General features: G+C 38.8%; 1 protein-coding gene, 1 long non-coding RNA gene and 1 other non-coding gene across 5 annotated transcripts in view; 1 reads left to right on the top strand and 2 right to left on the bottom strand.

Annotated features, from left to right (window-relative positions):
• Positions 1 to 2: 2 nt before the first annotated feature.
• On the top strand, positions 3 to 14535 carry LOC133095961 (uncharacterized). 3 transcript variants are annotated; one of them, XR_009701733.1, is made up of 3 exons: positions 3 to 181; positions 581 to 660; positions 13980 to 14535. It is a non-coding gene; the product is annotated as an uncharacterized LOC133095961 (long non-coding RNA). The 3 variants fall into 3 exon arrangements; XR_009701732.1 differs by having other exon boundaries at positions 13977 to 14535; XR_009701734.1 differs by lacking the exon at positions 13980 to 14535 and adding an exon at positions 758 to 822.
• Positions 740 to 866, bottom strand: LOC133079334 (small nucleolar RNA SNORA27). Its single transcript, XR_009698163.1, has one exon. It is a non-coding gene; the product is annotated as a small nucleolar RNA SNORA27 (small nucleolar RNA).
• Positions 13396 to 21071, bottom strand: part of PPA1 (inorganic pyrophosphatase 1) — a 36618-nt gene continuing 28942 nt past the window's right edge. The window contains exons 7-11 of the mRNA XM_061197506.1: positions 20853 to 20980; positions 20493 to 20578; positions 15490 to 15559; positions 14331 to 14373; positions 13396 to 13746 (exon numbers count right to left, since the gene is read on the bottom strand). Of these exons, the coding sequence (XP_061053489.1) occupies positions 13715 to 13746; positions 14331 to 14373; positions 15490 to 15559; positions 20493 to 20578; positions 20853 to 20980 (359 nt within the window). The 3' untranslated portion in view covers positions 13396 to 13714. The remainder of the gene's footprint in view (positions 13747 to 14330; positions 14374 to 15489; positions 15560 to 20492; positions 20579 to 20852; positions 20981 to 21071) is intronic.

Below are 21071 nucleotides of genomic sequence, written 5' to 3'. Positions count from 1 at the left end.
GGCGGGCCCGACTTGGCCCCGTCTCCTCCCGTAGGGAGTGCGGGATCCGCGAGACGTGGCAGCGCCAAGGCCCGGAGGGTGGGGGCATCATCCTGGAGTCTCGCGGGGGACCTAGACGGCTTCAAATCCGACCGAGTGCGTTCCCAGACGCTGGGGGAAAATCAGAAGTGGCGACCAGCAGGTAGGTAGGTTCTCGGAAGGAAGAGTTGACCTCAGAGCCCTCGACCTAAGATGGATCCCAGCGAGCTTCTGCGTTAAATCGCAGTTCCCTGGGATAGCCTGTTTTCTAGAAGAACAGCTAATATTCATTGAGTACTTATGTTCCAGTGCACTGAGTACTTTGCAGGCCTCATTTCATCTGACCCTTTCATTACGGCCCTGTGAAGCAGATACTATTGTTATCCCCAGTTTACAAATGAGAGAACCAAAGTTCAGAATACTGTGGTAACCAAGCCCGAGTTCATACCCTAGGAAGTGGCAAATCACTTCCAAACCAAATCATTGGTTCCTTCACCTGCATTTTCTCATTTAATTCTGAGGACAGCCCTATGAGATTGGTATTATTACTCCGATTTTACAGATAAGAAAACTGAGTCAAATGGAAAGATGAATGATGCTTTTGGATGGGAAGACTCAGTATCATAAAGATCTCAATTTTCTGTAAGTAAAATTACAAATTTAACATGATTCCTATAAAAGAACTAATAGGATTAATTATTATGTGTGTGTTTTTATTACAATTTGTTTCCTCTGACAGGTTATGAGACAAACACCCCGTTTACTTGAGTTTTAAAAGGGTATTTCCTTTGCCCCACTTTAATGACCAATAAAGACATAAGTCCAGTTGGCAAAGTGAAAGGGGAGTGTTATGTGTGTGTTTTTTAAACTACCCTGTTTGTTCCTAAAATTCAAATGGAAAAATAAACAAGAATAGTCAGAAAACAGGCTCTGAAGAAGAAGAACAACGAGAGGGATCTAGCACTATCAGATATTAAAACATTATAGATCCTCAGTAATTAAAACAGTTTGGTACTAGTGCACAAAAAGGCACACAAACCAATGGAACGAAGTACAGATATAAACTCAAATACATGCAGAAATAAAATTAAAATGGCACCTGGGAAGGGGGAGGGATAAACTGGGAGATTGGGATTGACATATATACACTACTATATATAAAATAGATAGCTAATAAGGACCTACTGTATAGCACAGGGAACTCTACTCAATACTCTGTAATGACCTATATGGGAATAGAATCTAAAAAAGAGAGGATACATGTATATATATAACTGATTCACTTTGCTGTACAGCAGAAACTAACACAGCATTGTAAATCAACTATATTCCAATAAAAGTTAATTTTATTTACTTTTTTATTTTTTGCCCACGCTGTGTGGCATGTGGGATCTTAGTTCCCCAGCCAGGGATCGAAGCTGCGCCCCCTGCATAGGAAGCAAGGAGTCTTAACCACTGGACCACTGGGGAAGTCCCCAAAAGTTAATTTTAAACAATAAAATTTTAAAAAGATAAAATGGCACCTGGCAACTCCAACAATACTCAGAGGGGACTGGATAGGCAAGCTCACCACCTTCGCCCTCCTTTCATCCTGTGAGTCTTCTGCATTGAGTGTGAATCCCGCCCAGACACATTTGAAAGGGGTCGGGCTATGTTCTGAGGCCTCTCACCAGCTTTGACTAAACCAGGGGAACTATGTCCAGAGGGCTTGGAACCCCGGTGTGCACACCTGGAGGCACAAGTTGGCCCCGGTGCAAGTTAATGGTGCAAGTTAATGCGTTGGACTACCGGGCCTTGTTAGAAGCCTGGCTGTAAGGTAAGAGGCTTCGAAACCACAAGGATGACTTGGGGGACTCAGGAGGAAGGAGGGAGCACACAGGCAGATTCTCAGGAGAGCTGCAAACTTCACTTACCAGCTGGGCAGCCTTGGTCAAGTTGACAAATGCCCCAAGCCACAGTGTACCCACCTCTGAAATGGGTGAAAGAGGCATTGTCATGCACGTAAGCAATTTTTTCAGAGTACGTTTTCAAGAAGTGTTTCAATTATGTGCTTAAAATAAATAATAAAAGGGTTGGGACAGTTGGGCTGTCAAGAAAACGTAAAAGTTGAATTTATAAGTCACATGCCACATCAAGTAAGTTCCAAATGATTCAAAGATATATATGTTTAAAAATGACACCATAAAAGTACTAGAAAAATAGAAAAAAAGCATGGATGAATTCCTTATAATCCTGGAATAGAGAAGGCCTTTCTGGCTATGATTGAAAATCCAGAAGCCATAAAAGAAAAGACTGATAAATTTAACCACAGAAAAATAAAAATATTTTATATGGCAAAACAGCAATAGTGATGACACCGTAAACTCAAGACAGATGACGAGAAAAAATGTGTAATCACATCATAGGCAAGTGAAAAATTAATATGAAAAAGACTTGTTAAAAAAAATAGACAAGGAGAGAATCAGACGATTATCAGGAAAGGAAATACATGGCTCTTAATCATAATAAACTCAAATATAATAGATACAGAAAATAACAAAAGTTAATAAATTTAAAGCTCACTGAGATACCATTTTCACCCATCAGGTTGGCAAAAGTCGACCTGTTTATTGGTGGCGAGGCTGTTGTAGAGAGTAGTCAAGGAATGCCCCACCAAGGTGCCATTTGGACAGGACCTGAAGGACATCTGGGGGTAAAATATTCCAGGCTGACAGCACAGCATGTGCAGAGGCCTCAAGGAGGAGTGTTCATGGCAGGTTCCAGGAACAGCTGGGAGGCCAGCATAGCCGGGCAGGGTGAAAAAGGAAGTAGTAGCAGGAGGTGAGGTGGGAAAGGTGTGGGGTAGGTGGTTAAGAATTGGGAAGGTTCTGAGACTTTACCTACTGAGTTAGCCAGGCACACTTCCATGGATACTGGCAAACACGAGACTCCTGGGGCAGAGACAAAGGATTTTATCAAGCAAAGCATGAGCTTCATGTTTGTGTATTTTGCACTTGCCCCTCGACAAGTCCTCTGGGGTGATGCAGAGCAGCCCAGGTGGATGCTGCCCATGGAGTGGATTTGCATCACAGCTGAAGAACCCAGAGCTTAAGGAACCCCAGTCTTTCATAATAGACTGCAGGCAAACCTGGCTGACTTTTGACCCAGATGGAGACAGTATTACACTGGACAGCAGACAAAACTATCCCCTGCCTCAGATAGAGAGTCTCTTCCAAGGCTGTTCTTTATATAAACGTCCTTGACAAGATAGTCGAAATAAAGGCCTCCAGTACCTCTGCTCCAAGAAGTGCAGAAATATAAGAGATTCATAGAGTATTGTCTCCCAACGGGGGCACATCTTTAGAGCCTTGTAGGCCACTGTGAGGACTTTAGACTTTTTTGTGAGTGATCTGGAGATGGAGGGCTTGAGCAGAGGAGTTTTATGTAATTCTTCTCCCCACTCTATTCTTATTCCCCTATGCATGCTCAACATTAGGTCGACAGGCACTCAGAAACTGAAATGGAGGCTGAAAAGCAACTGTGTTAGGGTTCTGCAGAGAAAGAGAACCAATAGGATACATAGATTTGTATAAGAGGAGATACATTAAGGAATTGGCTCACTCAGTGATGGAGGCCGAGAAGTCCGACGAGCTTCTATCTGCAAGCTAAAGAGCCAAAAAAGTCGGTGGAATAGTTCAGTCTGACTCTGAAGGCCTGAGAATCAGGGGGCTGGTGGTGTAAGTCTTGGAGTCTGAAGGTCCTAGAGCAAGGAACTCTGATGTCCAAAGGCAGGAAGGTGGATGTCCCAGCTCAGGAAGAGAGAATTTGCCCTTCCTTTGTGTTTTTTTTGTTGCATTTGGGCCTTCAACAGATTGGATGATGCCCGTCGACGTTGGTGAGGGCACATCTCTTTACTCAGTGTACTGAAGCAAATGCTAACCTCTTCCAGAAACACAAGACACACCCAGAAATAATGTTTCACCGCTATCTGGGTGTTTTTTATTCCAGTCAAGTTGACCCATAAAATTAACCACCTATTGGAATTGTCAACATGGGGGCCATGGGGACCCCCATGCAGTTTCCGGGGAGTAATGGGGATGGATGCTTTACTGGAGTGACCTAAGGAGAGACCGTGAGAGGAGGAAAGGGGGCAGTGACCCTGGCCAGTGCCATTAGAAACGTGGCTGTGAAGGAGAGGAGAGACCAGGGAGCCAAAAGGGCATGGATGCTGAAAATTAATGATCCCTTCCTGCATTGAGCATGGTAAAAACTGGAATACCATCTGTGTTAATACATAAAAATTCATTCAATTCTTGAGAAGAATGTAACTGTTTAGCCTTTTATCAGCTAGAGGATTTCATAAAATGTTGATTAGAAAAATCATTCTGAAAAACAATCCATCTAAAATTTGAAGAGGTAAAAGTCTTAAGATTTCTAAATGTTTTCCCTTTGACATAATCTAGAGTGCAATTAGGAAAAAACCTTAATTCGTCTTAAACTAATTGTATGTTTCCTAGTTTGTGCACTGTTGGTGGGAATGTAAAATGGTGCAGCCCCTATGGAAATCAATACGGGGTTTGCTCAAAAATAGGAAATAGAATTATCATATGATCCAGCAATTCTACTTCTGGGTATGTAACCCACAGAATTGAAAACAGGGTCTCAAAGAGATATTTGTATACTGATGTTCACAGCAGCAATGTTCACAACAGCCAAGAGGTGGAAGCAACCCACGTATCCATCAATGGATAAATGGATAAACAAAATGTGATATATACATACAATGGATATTATTCAGCCTTAAAAAGGAAGGAAATTCTGATACATGCTACAACATGAATGAGCTTGGGGGACATGCTAAGTGAAATAAGCCAGTCACAAAAAGACAAATACTATATGATTCCACTTGTACCTAGAGTTCTCAACTTCCTAGAGACAGAAAGTAGAATGGTGCTTGCCATGGCCTGGGAGGGGGCGGAAATGGGGAATTGTTTAATGGTTATAAAGTTTCAGTTCTGCAAGATGAAAAGAATTTTGGAGATCTGTCGCACAACATTGTGAATGTACTTAACACTACTAAACTATACAGTACACTTAAAAATGGTTAAGATGGTAAATTTATGTTATGTGTATTTTATGACAATTAAAAAAAACAGGGAACTTCCCTGGCAGTCCAGTGGTTAAGAATCCGCCTTCCAATGCAGGGGACGCGGGTTCCATCCCTGGTCAGGGAACTAAGATCCCACGTGCCGCGGGGCAACTAAGCCCACGTGCCGCAACTACTGAGCCCGCACACCACAACAAAAGAGGCCGTGTGCCCCAACAAAGATCCCGAGTGTCGCAACTAAGACCTGATGCAGCCAAATAAATAAAAATAAATATTAAAAAAAATTAAAAAAAAAAACAAAAACAGTTTTTGGTTTCACTTGGCACCTCCAGCACCTTCATCTTTCAGTTGTGGCATGCATGTGGGATCTAGTTTCCTGACCAGGGATCAAACCCAGGCCCCCTGCATTGGGAGTGTGGAGTCTTAGCCACTGTGCCACCAGGGAAGTCCCTCCACTTTTCTCTTTGGGTCCCTGCTCTCCCTTCTTTACAGGGGTCTTTTCAGGCTTGGGCTCTGGCTTTGGAGGCACAGGTTTAGCAGCTACTCTTGTATCTATTCATATTACAGGGTTAACCCAGCACCCACAACATACTCCCTTAATATTAGTAGAATAATTAATAATAGTTCTTAATTTAAAAACATTGGTCGAGGTCCCCAAGAAGCATTAAGGATGCAACAAAATAAAGATTCTTTCCTTACATTGCAGAAATTCCAACGCCCTCCATACGTGCAAAAAAGGAAAAGAAAAGAAAAAAGCCTGAATGTGGAAGCTTTACAAAATTTTTGACCATTTTGAATATTGAATTAGAGTTCTCAGGGAAGTCCAAAAATATACATTTTAGTTTGTGAATACCCAATTATAGTCATATTTTGCTACATATTTATTTCCCTTTAGGAAGCAATGAAAGAATTTGTATTTTTTAGATTAATTCATTCAGTATTTATGAAGTACATGCTATATGTGAGGACATATGCTAGGTGCTCGGAATACAGAGGGGAACAGAAGAGATAGGGGTCCTGCCCTCATGAGTCTTGCAGTCTAGTGGTACTTGGAAATCATCTCCTAGATTTTTAATGGCCCCACTGGAGGGTGCTCTAGCACCTCCAGAGAGCCCTGGACCCTGCTTTGGAAGCCACTACACTTTGTACTCCCCTCCACTGCCTCCTATAGGGCCACCCAGCAAATGCTTGTGGAACATGTTCAAATGGCATATCACACCATGACCATTCCAGTATTTATAGAGGAGTCATACATTCAATAAATAGGCTTGGATATTTCCTAATGAGAAGGGTATGGCGGGGAGGGGGAGATATTATCAAACAGCATTGCAGATCACCAGGATTCCTTGAATACTTCTGTACCCATTACGGAAATAAGATAATAGTTCTTTCCAGTTTTAAAAACTGTTGGTGCCTCTTGAGGGCCTCCTAAAGTCCAGGGTCTCCTTAGCAAGGCCTTTCATTATCTGATCCTTGCCTACCTTTCTTGCCTGGCCCCCTTCTATTCTCCAACTTGTAATCAGCATCCCAGCTACCTACAACACATTAGATTTCAGGAACATGTCTCATGGAGTGGATTAAGAATATGTGTTCAACAATACATCTGTATTATCTTTATACCAGTTTAAAAGTATTAGGTAGCATCTATAAATAATAACATGAAATTTCAAAATGTATATAACTATGATCCCATACATGCTTAAAAAATACTAAATTGTATATTTATATTCAGATATATGTGTGTAAAAGCATAGAGAAAAATCAAGAAAGATTCATACCGAACTGATAGTGGTTAATCTCTAAGAAGGGAGTAGGATTGACAGCAAGCAAGGAGGACTTTATCTGTAATTTTTGAATTTTTAACATTAAAATTTGTGTATCTTCCTTGGAGAAATGTCTATTTAAGTCTTCCACCTATTTTTTGATTGGGTTATTTGTTTTTTTTTATATTGAGCTGCTTGCATATTTTGGAGATTAATCCTTTGTCAGTTGCTTCGCTTGCAAATATTTTCTCCTCCTACACTGTTGGTGGGAATGTAAATTGATACAGCCACTGTGGAAAACAGTATACAGGTTCCTTAAAAAACTAAAAATAGAACTACCATATGACCCAGCAATCCCACTAGTGGGCATATACCCAGAGAAAACCGTAATTCAAAAAGACACACGCACCCCAATGTTCATAGCAGCATTATTTACAATAACCAGGACATGGAAGCAACCTAAATGTCCACCAACAGAGGAATCAATAAAGATGTGGTACATATAACAATGGAATATTAGTCAGCCATAAAAAGGAACGAAATTGGGTCATTTGTAGAGACGTGGATGGACCTAGAGAGTGTCATACAGAATGAAGTAAGTCAGAAAGAGAAAAACAAATATCGTATATTAACGCGTATATGTGGAATCTAGAAAAATGGCATAGATGATCTTATTTGCAAAGCAGAAATAGAGACAGAGATGTAGAGAACAAATGTATGGATACCAAGGGGGAAGAGGGAATGGAAGGAATTGGGAGATTAGGACTGACACATATACACTATTGATACTATGTATAAAATAGATAACTAATGAGACCATACTGTATAGCACAGGAAACTCTACTTAATGCACTGTGGTGACCTAAATGGGAAGGAAATCCAAAAAAGAGGGGATATATATATATGTATAGCTGATTCATTTTGCTGTATGGTAGAAACTAACACAACATTGTAAAGCAATTATACTCCAAAAAAATTAATTTTAAAAATTTTGTGTAATTTTAAAAATAAATAAAATACATTAAATCAACAATACATTAAAAGGATCATACACCATGATCAAGTGGGATTTATCCCTGGGATGCAAGATGGTTCAACATCCACAAATCAGTCAGTGTGATGCACCACATTAACAAATTACAGAATGAAAATCATATGATCGTCTCAATAGATGCAGAAAAAGCTTTTGACAAAATTCAACATCCATTTACGATAAAAATTCTCAACAAAGTCGGTATACAGTGAACATAATAAAGGCCATATATGATAATAAAGGCCATATATGATAAACCTACGGCCAATATCTGTAGGTTTATCTGAACATAATAAAGGCCATATATGATAAACCTACAGCCAACATTAAACTCAATGGTGAAAAGCTGAAAGCATTTCCTCTAAGATGAGGAACAGGACAAGGATACCCACGAGATGAAGCACATAGAGCCTATAGCATAGGGCCTGACGCTTAGGAAGTGTTCACAAATGGGAGCTATTATCATTTGCTGCTGTTGCTGTGATAGATGTTTGCTGGATTATCTCATGCTGATCATAACTACAACCCCATGAGAAAATTTTCCTGATCTCTGAAATTTATGACTAGAGCAGTGGTTTCAAACATAGGGGTATGTTAGAATCACCTGGGGAACTGGTTAAAAATTAGATTCCAGGGCTCAGTCCCTCCCAGTCCTTATTCTGTATGTCTAAAGCATATATATAATATATATATACATATAAGTATATATAATATATATACACATGTGTATATCCATATATAAGTATATATATTATATATATCATATATATGTTACATATATATTATATATATCGTATATATGTAACATATGATATATATAATATATATATTACATATATACACATATGTATACATATATAGAGAGGGAGAGAGAGAAAGGGAAGCCCCTGCCACTAGCTGTGCTGAGCACTGTCCACTGGTGTCCTTCTCCTACTTCATTTGATTTTCTTTAAAAAAATTTAAAATTTTATACATGCTTTTAGAAAAACAATTCAAAGAGCATAGAAGCTTACGGGCTTCCCTGGTGGCGCAGTGGTTAAGAATCCGCCTGCCAATGCAGGGGACATGGGTTCGAGCCCTGGTCTGGGAAGATCCCACATGCCGCGGAGCAACTAAGCCCGTGCACCACAACTACTGAGCCTGCACTCTAGGGCCCGCGAGCCACAACCACTGAGCCCATGTGCCACAACTACTGAAGCCCGCGCGCCTAGAGCCCATGCTCCACAACAAGAGAAGCCACTGCAGTGAGAAGCCTGGGCACTGCAGCGAAGAGTAGCCCCCGCTCGCCTCAACTAGAGAAAGCCCGCACACAGCAACGAAGACCCAACACAGCCAAAAAGAAAAACAAATAAATAAATTAAAAAAAAAAAAAAAGCATAGGAGCTTACAAAGTGGAAGGAAACTCCATGGGCCTGACTTCTTCCGCACGTAACTCATTCCCACTCCCTGAGATAACCATTGTTGGGTGTGGTTTATTTTTGTTTGATGTCCCCAGAAATTGTCTATACCCATACAAGTATATCCATTAATGTGTCTCTTTCCCCACAGTGCTCCCTTTGTAAAAACACAAATAGGATCATAGGATAGAGCAGGGATTGGCAAATGGTTTTGGTAAAGGGTCAAATAGTAAATATTTTTGACTTTGCAGGTCATGTGGTCTCTATCCCAACTACTAAAGTCTCTCTTCATTGTAGCTGGAAGGCAGTCACAGCAATTCATAAATGAAAGGGTGTGACTGTGTTCCAATAAAGTGTTTTTACCAAACCTCTGGCAGGCTGGATTTGGCCCACAGGCCATAGCTGGCAGCTATAGAGTACTACAACTTTTTCTCTTTTCACTTAGGTATTTTGAACATCTTTTCCATATCAGCCCATGCAGTGACTTCATTGACTGCTACATGTACGAATATTTAGCCATTCCTCAACTGGACTGCTAGATATTTTTCCAGGTTTTGCTATACTTAACAAAGCTGCCATAGGCTGTGTGCCCGGTTGACTATTCTTAGTCAACTAGAATGAATTCTTAGAGCAGAATTGCTGACTCAAAGTATAAAGACAAATTTAAAATTTTGATAGAGATTGCCAAATTGCTCTCAGGCTTTTTTAAAAATTCAGATTGCCACATACCCTTGTGGTGTTCATTGCTTAATCTCATTTCTGGCGAATATTTTCTGTTAATTTAAAGGTTTTGTAATAACTAAGGGAAAGATCCCAAAGAGAGACAGAGGGAGCAATAAACTCTGTGGCAATCGACTCGAGTTAATAACTCTTCAATAAATACTTGCCATCATGAAGCAATTCGCACAGCATTCTTGTCAGTGTAAAGGCAAATTCCCTTTGGCCTAGACTCCCAGAAAGCAGTAAGGGCAGCTGTTCTAAATGTAAAGAACATTCTGTGCAAAAGCACAATATAAGCTCTTGCGTAGCAAATATGCTGATTAGATTGGACATAATTGCCATTACAGCTGCAGCACACGCAGGCCTGGGCTCAGGGATGGTGAAAATGAATTTTGAATTTCTAATTGGAGTTCTCATTCAGACCCTTTATACAACTGGGCCAACGCTTCAGATTCCCTTACCTGAAAAACTGCATTGATCATGCAGTGTTGCTGAGATTACATTAAAAAATTTTTTTTAATTTAATTTTTATTTTATATTGGAGTGTAGTTAATTTACAATGTTGTGTTAGTTTCAGGTGTACAGCAAAGTGATTCAGTTATACATATACATATATCCATTCTTTTTCAGATTATTTTCCCATATAGGTTATTACAGAATACTGAGAGTTTCCTGTGCTGTACAGTAGGTCATTGTTGATTATCTGTTTTATATATGATAGTGTGTATATGTTAATCCCAAACCCCTAATTTATCCCTCCCCTCCACCTTTCCCCTTTGGTAACCATAAGTTTGTTTTCCAAGTCTGTGAGTCTGTTTCTGTTTTGTAAATAAGTTCATTTGTATCATTTTTTTAGATTCCACATATAAGTGATAACATATGATGTTTGTCTTTCTCTGTCTGACTTACTTCACTTAGTATGATAATCTCTAGGTCCATCCATGTTGCTGCAAATGGCATTATTTCATTGTTTTTTTTATGGCTGAGTAATATTCCATTGTATAAATGTACCACATCTTCTTTATCCATTCCTATGTCAATGGACATTTAGGTTGCTTCCATATCTTGGCTATTGTAAATAGTGCTGCAATGAACACTGGGGTGCATGTATCTTTTTTTTTTTTATAGGAAGAACCATTTTGTCGTATACTTTATTTTTTTAATTTATTTTATTTTTCAATTTATTTTATTTTTAAAAATTTTTGGCTGCGTTGGGTCTTCATTGCTGTGCACGGGCTTTCTCTAGCTGTGGCGAGCGGGGGCTACTCTTTGTTGCAGTGAGTGGGCTTCTTGTTGTGGAGCACAGGCTCTAGGCGCACGGGCTTCAGTAGTTGCAGCACATGCGCTCAGTAGTTGTGGCTCGCGGGCTCTAGAGCGCAGGCTCAGTAGTTGTGGTGCACGGGCTCAGTTGCTCCGTGGCGTGTGGGATCTTCCCGGACCAGGGCTCGAACCTGTGTCCCCTGCATTTGCAGGCGGATCCTTAGCCACTGCACTACCAGGGAAGCCCTGACTGATGTTCGTATTTTTTTCTTTTTGGCCGTGCCACACAACCTGTGGTTCCCAGACTAGGGATTGAATCCGGGCCCACGGCAGTGAAAGCACAGTCCTAACCACTGGACCCCAGGGAATTCTTTCCCCTGATGTCCTTGTAAGGGGAAATGTGGAAACAAGCACACAGGGAGAACACCTTGTGTACATTAGGGTTATGCTGCCACAAGCCAGGAACTATCAAAAGCAGGGAGAGGCCTGGAACAGATCCTTCCCAATAGCCTTCAGAGGGAGCATGGGCCTGCTGATACCTGGATCTCGGACTTCTAGCTTCCAGAACAGTGAGGCAATACATTTCTCTTGTTTAGCCCATCCAGTTTGTGGTACTTGGTTATGGTAGCCTAGCAAGTGAATACAAGAGTATTTCACATTCCTTACCTGAACAGAGGAGCGGAAGCTTTCTACAGAGGATCTCACACAGGAGAACTGTTGCTGACGTTTCTTCTGACTAGTGTTCTATCCCCCTTCCTTTCCATAAATTTGGGCGGATGATTCCTACTTATTGGACCGATACTTGTGAAGTCCCCCACTTTGTATAGTCTTTCATTAGAAAACATATTTCTTATCCTAACAAATTACTTCAGAAATCACATATTACAATGACTGAGGCAGCATTTAAAAACAGATCTTATAAAAGGAATAAGAGAAATATTACTACAATCTGAATGCTGATGTTTCTGGTCCTGGACCAGACAAGAAGGCATAGACCTGTTTTTCTCTACTTCTCCTGCTAAGCACAGCTATAAACCCTGGAGATGACAAGACACAGCCAAGAACTCTGAAAGGTGCTAAGAAGGCGAGCTGGTTTGGGTCCCCAGGACCAGAGAACAGCAGTGACAGGGCACATGCATCCTACCACCACCAGGAGGAGGAGAAGAGTCCTTCCCAACCCCTAACCTAGCAACAGAAGGCAGTCCAGATAGGCTCATTCCTCCACCTCCCCCATAGGGAATGGGGGTCCCTCTGGTGAGCACGACACTACCTGGTAAGGGGGCTCACTGGGAGCCCAGGCAGAAATAAACAACCAGGGAGGCACTCTCCTTCCCCACAAGGCCTGAGACTCCCCTTTTCCACCAAGAGTTACCTAGGTAGGCGGGTGAGCTGAGCCTGAGGGAGAAATCCAGCTATAATGGGTAGACCAGTTCAGGAAGCTTCTTTATCCCTGTAGCCTAAGACTCTCCTCCTCCACCAAGAGATGCTCAGCCCTCTCAGGCAGCACCAGCAGGAACCAACAGAAGCCCCAGTGGCACCAGATAAACCAAGCTGACCAAAATAACACTGCAAAGCTGCTGAAAATTAAACTGCCATTGAAACCACAGTCCACAAAAGCAGGCCAAGACCCATGTGCTAACCCTATATAGGGTGATGCCTGGTAAAAGATTTAAATGGATCCTAGTGTCTCCTAACATAACAGACGAAATGTCTAGGATATTATTAACAATCACCCATCATACCAACAACCAAGAAAATCACAACTTGATTGAGAAAACACAGTCAGTGGATGCTAACACTGACCTGAGATTATAGAGCTAAATTAGTAGATGGGCTAGGATTAAAAACTCAGGTCTGCACAGCTCCAAAGCCACGAATTTAATCACAAAACTGTCTTGGCTGATGGCTTACAATGGGATGATAGGAATTAGGTAAGAGTATAGTATCAAGACTGCTGTAAATATAAGGGATTTCATTTTCAGGTGCCTACAAATAAAGTCAGTTTTAGTCTAATAAATAAAAGTGAATTATAAGATCATTCACAGAAAACAAATACCAAACAGCACCCAAGCCTGCTTGGTAGTGTTAGGCTTCAGATTAAAATAAAAATATCATAAACCAAGTTTCAACAAAATAATTTTATTTCCTAACACATGGCAAACATATACATCCAATACGTATTTATCTTGGACATTTATTCACAGATGACTTCCAAACTACAACTGTCTTGATATTTAAGCAGGAACTAAAAGTTATCTTAGTTGATATGAAAAATGCTTTTAGATGGATAACAGTATGGATATATTGGATTGGTCACAGCAGAATTTGATTGATTAGTTCTATAAATTTAAAGCTTGGAAAAGTTACTACTTTTGCATCTAATGCTTTCAGACGAAAAGGATGCAGCAATATCAGCTTGTATTCCAGAGAAATTTCCTTAGTTTTTCTGGTGATGGAACCACTTATCCACTGTAGTCAGAGAAAAGAAAAAATTAGAATCCCTGTTAGGAATCAAAATTACACCCAACATATAACAATGAATAATATATTTGCTTTAATGTATCCTTCTATGGATTACATTAAAACAAACCTACATACATGCAAAGCTTCACTACAGCAAAAACAGGTAATTTACCAGTGTTTTCTTTTGGGCTTCTTTACTCTTGATGCTGATCCTATGGACATACAATTCTCACCAGAAGAACCTTACAGAGAATTCTAACATCTAAAGGTGGAAAGAACTGTTTCCTGGGTGAAGCAGCCTGGGGCCAGATGGGGAAGAAGAGCCCAGCCTGCTCCAACCTCCACAAGGCATCTACCAGGAACTCCGAGAACAGTGGGTCATGGTCATGCTGTCACAGGGGTGGCACTAAAGGTGGTATGTACAACCATCTTTCCTCCCACATATGCTACAGAACTCTAAAAATGCTTCTTCTCCCCGTCCTTCTCTTTCTCTGTATGTATGTGGTATGTAAGAGGTATCTATAGATATAGATGTAATTTTCCCACACATGCATAATGTTTAATGTAATTTTACTAGATATAGATCTTACCATCTGTTGGTATTGTGCAGGCAGATTCACATGGTGGTGGTAACTAAAATAAAATGTTAAAATGTATTAGTCTAATCCCAGAAAAAGAATAAGCTAAAAAGTATACTGATACAAAAATTAAAAGGAATCTAAACAGAAGACAACTATCCCAATTTTTAGGTTCTAAAAATAATTTACAATAGATAGTAACAATGCAAAGCTTGCTCTACTGCTAAGAAATGCTAACAAATTCAAACCTCTTAGCTTTTAATGACATACAGGAGAATAAATAATAAAAATAAATTTGTTCCAGCAGAAATTAACACAACATTGTAAAGCAACTATACTCCAATTAAAAAAAAACTGCTTTTGAAATAAAGAATTAAAAAACCAACATATGTATATATAAAGGTTTTATATATACACACATATATATAAAATGTAGGCAGAATGTTCTCATTGAAAAGTTATGATTGTTAACCAATGGCTTTTCTCTTCCAATTTATCTTATTCATCTCAACTTTGTCAAAATTCATATATAAATAAAAATAAATGCATTGGCTTCATCATTAAATTGTCCTTTTCCCTTGTATTACCCTGTTTACAAGGCTGTAAAGTCAGCCCTCATTTTCTTTTGTTTTCCTTATTTAATATTGTAAATGAGAATAATTTTAGACAATCTTCAGTCTTTAGGTTAATACAAATCAGATCATTAAAAATAATACAAAAACAAAATTATTTCTTTGATGGACAGTTTACTTCCTCACATGAAATTCTCCTCTAGGACTATAAACCACTCCTGCAATGGTATCTGAAATTTGGTAACTTTCTCATTCCTTGCTATGACCAAGTCAAATAAGTTCCCATTGGTACTTTTGTGAAAAATGGCTCATGATAAGTACCCAGGCACTTGGGTTACTTAGAACGTTCTGGAGTCATTTTGATTTTTACAAATTGTCCTACTTTGTTATCTGCCCAATATAGTGTTGGCTAGGACCCTCCTCAGGTTTCCCCTCAGTCAAATCTCTACTTGTATTTATGGTTTGTAATTTCAAGATCTCACATTGTAATATGTGTACAGGACATCCTCAAATATTTATTGAAGGTACTTTCCCTCCCCATTCAACACCATATTTTTTGGCCACCAGGCGTGTTCTTTTTCAAGGAAACCTTTACTTACAGCATCCACAATGGCTTTGGCAGCATCAGGATCACACTGGAAGGGGCTCTCAAACACCGTGGTATTCATGCTATTGAACAAAGGAAAGTTGTCATGAGTCACAGTAACAAAAACTTCTCTCTTATTAAAACTCTGTCGTTAAAAATAATAAGTTGAAGGTGATAGGCCAGATGAGATTCAAGTCTGGCTTAGTTGAAAGCTTTCTCACCTATATTAAATATTCTAATTATTTAATATACAGCTATTCTTGTGGTCAATTTTACTCAAATCCCTTAACAAGTTCAGATTTTAAAGTATGTGATTGAATGCAGTGTAATTCTCAATGAAAGAGCTAAGATGCAAATGAAAATGACAAACATATCTTTCCTAATTAGATAAAATGAAAGAAACAAAAAATCCGGTTTCTGTCAGTGTTGACATCTGAGATAGACACTCCTAGCAGGAGTAACACCTGGTTCAATATTCCTGAAAAATAATCTGGTAAAATGTGTCCACAACAAAATAATAAAAGAAAAAGAGAAAAAAATTAAAAAACAAAAAAATGTGCCTAAAACCTTTTAAAAAGCACATACTCTTTGATAGATAAATTCCACATCTCGGAACTCAGAGATTTAAACTATGATGTACAAAGATGTTCAACATACACGATTTCACTATCGGTAAGAGTGAAAACTTGGAAGTAACCAAAATGTCCAACAACAGGGATGACTAAATATGATTTATCCATGAGATGGAATATTACACAGATGGAATGTTATATAGTATAAAAGTATTATATTCTTAATGACATGAGAAATGCTTATAGTGTTAACTTTTTTAAACCATAAAACAAATTGTATATACAATATGATCCTAATTATTTTTGAAAATATTATACTTAAACACAAAGGACTGTAAAAAGAAAAAACTCTAAATGTTAATAAGAGTATCTATGGAAAAACTGTGATTAAAATGATTTTTTTAAAACTTTTTTTGGTTAACTATAGTTCAAAATTTCCTATGTATTAAATTATTGTGTATTATTATAACATGGGTATGATCAGAAATATTCTATTAAAATGAAAAAGAAATATCTTCAGTTACCTGCCACTTAAAATGCATTAAGCCCATTTCCATAGAAATAATAGGACACCACAAAATAGAGAAGTTATTAAAAGCAAAGTCTCATGATTGTACATTTTCACACAAATGTGTAAGTGTGCTCAGTTTTTCTTATGTTTGTGGAGAGACAATGTTTGCATTTTACAGGACATTATCCTGACTTACAGAACAGAAGATTCCTGAGAATTATTTTTACATTAGGATTTTCTCATAATCAGAAAAAAAATCTTACTACCCAGATAAACTGACATTTATAAAAAAATAATACACATATATAGTTAGAAAATTCAGAAAGTCACAAATTGAAAGCCTCTCTCCCTCCCATCTCCAAATGGTTGTCTCCAAAGGCAATCATTATCTATAGTTCGTTTCCCTCCAGAAAAAAATATTTAAATATAAACAGATGCTGGGGGGTGTGTGTGTATCTCACCTTGCATAAATGGGATCATACTAAATATACTACTATGGACTTTGCTTTTCTCACTTAATATATTTTGGTCGTCTTTCCTTATCAACATATAGAGAATTTTTTTTTTACTGTGACATATACTGTTCTATTATGTGGATGTGCGTAACCATTTACATTTTGGTTGTTTCTAACTTTTTGCTATTATAAATGACACTGCAATGAACATCCTTATACATAAATTTTTGGGGACTGTATCTATAGGATACATTCCTAGTAGTGGTTCTACAAAGAAATACATGCATTTAAAATTTTGGGCTGAATATTGTCAAATTGCCCTTCACAAAGGTTGTACCCATTTAAACTCTCACCAACCATATAGATAGATAGATAGATAGATAGATAGATAGATAGATAGATAGATAGATAGATAGATATAGATATAGATATTCTTGCCATCCCGGCTATCATTTAATTTTTAAAAATTTTGCAAATCTACTGGGGGATAACACTATCTTTCTGAGCTGCATTTTAAATTATAAAATGAGGACTTCCCTGGTGGCGCAATGGTTAAGAATCCACCTGCCAATGCAGCGGACACAGTTTCAATCTCTGGTCTGGGAAGATCCCACATGCCGCGGAGCAACTAAGCCCATGCGCCACAACTACTGAGCCTGCACTGTAGAGCCCACGTGCTGCACCTATTGAGCCCGCGTGCTGCAACTACTGAAGCCCGCATGCCTAGAGCCCATGCTCTGCAACAAGAGAAGCCACCGCAATGAGAAGCCTGTGTACCGCAACAAACAGTAGCCCCCGCTCGCCACAACTAGAGAAAGCCCGCACGCAGCAATGAAGACCCAACACAGCCAAAAAAAAAAAAAAAAGAATAAACTAATTCCACTACTAATGAAATAAACAAATCCTGAATTTATTAAAAAAAAATTATAAAATGAGACTGTACATCTTCTTATATGTAAATTTTCTTTTTTTATCTGTTTCTCTCCTATTGAATTATTCTTTTTCTTATCAATTTGAATAAGCTATTTATAAATTAAGGAATTTAGCCCTCTGTCATGTGTTGTTTAAGCAGAAACTGGGAAAAATTGTCTCCTGATACATAAAAAAAATAATACCACAAGTAAATCTTTCTTTTATGGATTTTGAGTTTGTCTTCTGTTTGGAAAGGTCTTCCCTACTACAAGCTAATGAATAAATTCACCTATACTTCTTCTAGAATTTTCTCACATTACAATTTATCTGTCTGGAATTAAATGCTGATGTAAGACTAGGGTTACAAACCCTAGTTTGCAGCCAGCACCCAGTTAACATGTGGATGTAAAGTAGTTGGAGGTAAGAACACTGGTGCTGGGTTGCTTGCACAGGGCCCTCGTGGAGCACCCGCCTGGTTACAGCACCTTTCCAAAATGAAACGGCCACAGCCATGAGGGTGGTTGCCAGTGTGTATATCTGGCGTAAGGCATGTAAGGAGCAAGAGAGAGATCTAGTCTTATTTTCTTCCTAAATAGGCAGTTGGTCCAAACCACTCATTTAAAATACCTTCTTTATTATAAATTGAATTCCCATACATCTTTAGATCTACTTTAGGTCTATCAAACTCTAACAGAACTGAATAATTTGACTTTCTTCTTCAGTACCAAATTCTTAGTAAAACAATATTACTAAACAGTACCAAAATAATTAACACTCTTCCTCACCACAACTACCCTTACTTTTTTCAGAATTTCCCTCGTTATTGAGATGCAGATTTTTTCTAGATGAAACTGAATGTTATTCATGAATATATATTATACCTTTCTATTTAACATCTTTTATATTTCTCAATAGAGTCTTAAACTTTTCTTCTTCTGGGTCCTTCAAGTTTCTTATTTATACTGTGTGTTTTTTGTTTTAAATTAATTAATTAATTTATTTATTTTTGGCTGTGTTGGGTCTTTGCTTCTGTGCGAGGGCTTTCTATAGTCATGGTAAGCGGGGGCCACTCTTCATCGCGGTGCGCGGGCCTCTCACTATCGTGGCCTCTCTTGTTGCGGAGCACAGGCTCCAGACGCGCAGGCTCAGTAGTTGTGGCTCACGGGCCTAGTTGCTCCGAGGCATGTGGGATCTTCCCAGACCAGGGCTCGAACCCGTGTCCCCTGCATTAGCAGGCAGATTCTCAACCACTGCGCCACCAGAGAAGCCCCTGTGTTTTGTTTTTAAATACTATTCTACATGAGATCTTTTCCTCCATTATAGTTTCTGTTACACTTCATATAGAAAGCTAGCAAGGTACATATATACTCATCTTGTAATCATTCACCTTGCCGAATTCTTTTTTCTAGGGTTTTCTGGGTACACAATCATATCATCTGCAACAATTTGCTCCCCCTTTTCCAATATTCCTGCATCTTCTTTCTTTTATTTACTTCATCAACTAGTATTTCCAGAACAACACTAGTTAAGTGGTAATGGTGGGCATTCTCTTATAATCTTTAAAAGAGGAAGTACTGTACTAAAAATGATCTGGGGCCAGACAGACTTGGATGCGAGTCCTAACTCCAAAACGCTTACTGTGGTGTGACTTTGGTTAAGTTTAATCTCCCTGCATCTGTGTTGCAGGCTTGGCAAATATTAACTGCTCAATCATATTAGCTATTATTAGTAGTAGTAGTTAATTCAGTGCGCATAGTAGATCCTGGTTTAGTTGTAATGAACCTTACATATTCACATCAGAGAATACCAACCCTTGAACTCAACCTGATTATACCCATCCCATTCTGAGCACCCTGATGCTAGGCAGGTTTTCGCAGTTAGCCTTACAAAGCTCTGATCTCACTGTGCCCTTCATAGTTTTAGTTTGTACTTATTCAGAGAGTATCTTGTGGCATTTTTCAGTTGTTTATATAGTTACCTTCTGTAAAGAAAAAAAATGTTGCCTGCCATTCCAGTTCTACAAGGATCAAGCCATTAGCCACTACAGTCACCCACGGACAGTGAGCCCTGAGGGGAATTCAGGATGGAGAAAACCAGGAAACATTTGGGTATATTGGCCCCTAGATAGTTAACATGCATTTCTAAGAAAAAATTTCACATGACCCCAGATTCTTGCCTCTTCCCATACATAGAAAAACACTAAAATCATTAACTTGAGAGGTCTCTTCTTTATGAATAGCAGTAATCTTTTTATGCTTGACTACATGTTTTCCCAGCAAAAAAGTTCATATATATCTTGGCTCCTCCCTTATCTCTCCGGAGCAGTTCCTCAGAGCTATCTGAGAGGCTGTCTTCCGGGCTATAGTCCTCGAATAAAACTTAACTCACAACCTTCCCGTTGTGTGGTTTTTCTTTCAGTCTACACTTCCTACTGACTTAAGCACTGACAAAACCAGTCTCTTTCCCTAAGTGAATGGAACGGTGGAGTATGTTAAGGTAATTAAAACCTCTGGAGTAAGCTAGTCTGCTTTGTGTGTTAAACATGCAGAAAAGAGTTAATGCTTACCAACTGATTCCTTTTCCATCAGTTTTCTTAGTCACTAATGCTCTCCAATAGTCATGAGTGCTTTTAATAATATCAATTGCAAAGTCCTATAATTTGAAGAGATATACGTTAGAATAATAGAAACATGTTCTTTTCTTATTCTCAATATTTTCCCAAGCCTGATAACTTTGTCTCTTTTGAATCACTTCTTTGTATCAAAAATGGAAGAAAACATTTAAATGAATAAATCAACATCAAGCCTGTCGTGTGTCTTTAGACATCTGTTTTACGATCATATTGTCTTTAGATGGTAACAATATGGTTAAATTATAAGTCTCAATACAAATAGGCCTAAAGCTACAGTTCTGAGTGACACATTACCTTATCTTTAAATTCTGCGTTGAAAGCAAACTGGTTCTCAGGTTTTCCATCAGGAACCTTGTACCTTCTAAACCAGTCCACAGTAGCTTCCAGGTAGCCAGGTTTCAGCCGCTTGACATCATTAATATCTAAGAAGAGAATAAGATTCTCTTCTCAGATTGCAAGAGGTGTATGTAATTATTTATGCATTCAATAAAAATATCAAGTGCTTACTTTGAA

Source organism: Eubalaena glacialis, chromosome 1 (genome assembly GCF_028564815.1).
Source record: "Eubalaena glacialis isolate mEubGla1 chromosome 1, mEubGla1.1.hap2.+ XY, whole genome shotgun sequence".
Lineage (NCBI taxonomy): Eukaryota > Metazoa > Chordata > Mammalia > Artiodactyla > Balaenidae > Eubalaena > Eubalaena glacialis.
The sequence above is the reverse complement of the archived record's forward strand: the minus strand, read 5'-3'. Positions and strand labels throughout refer to the sequence as shown.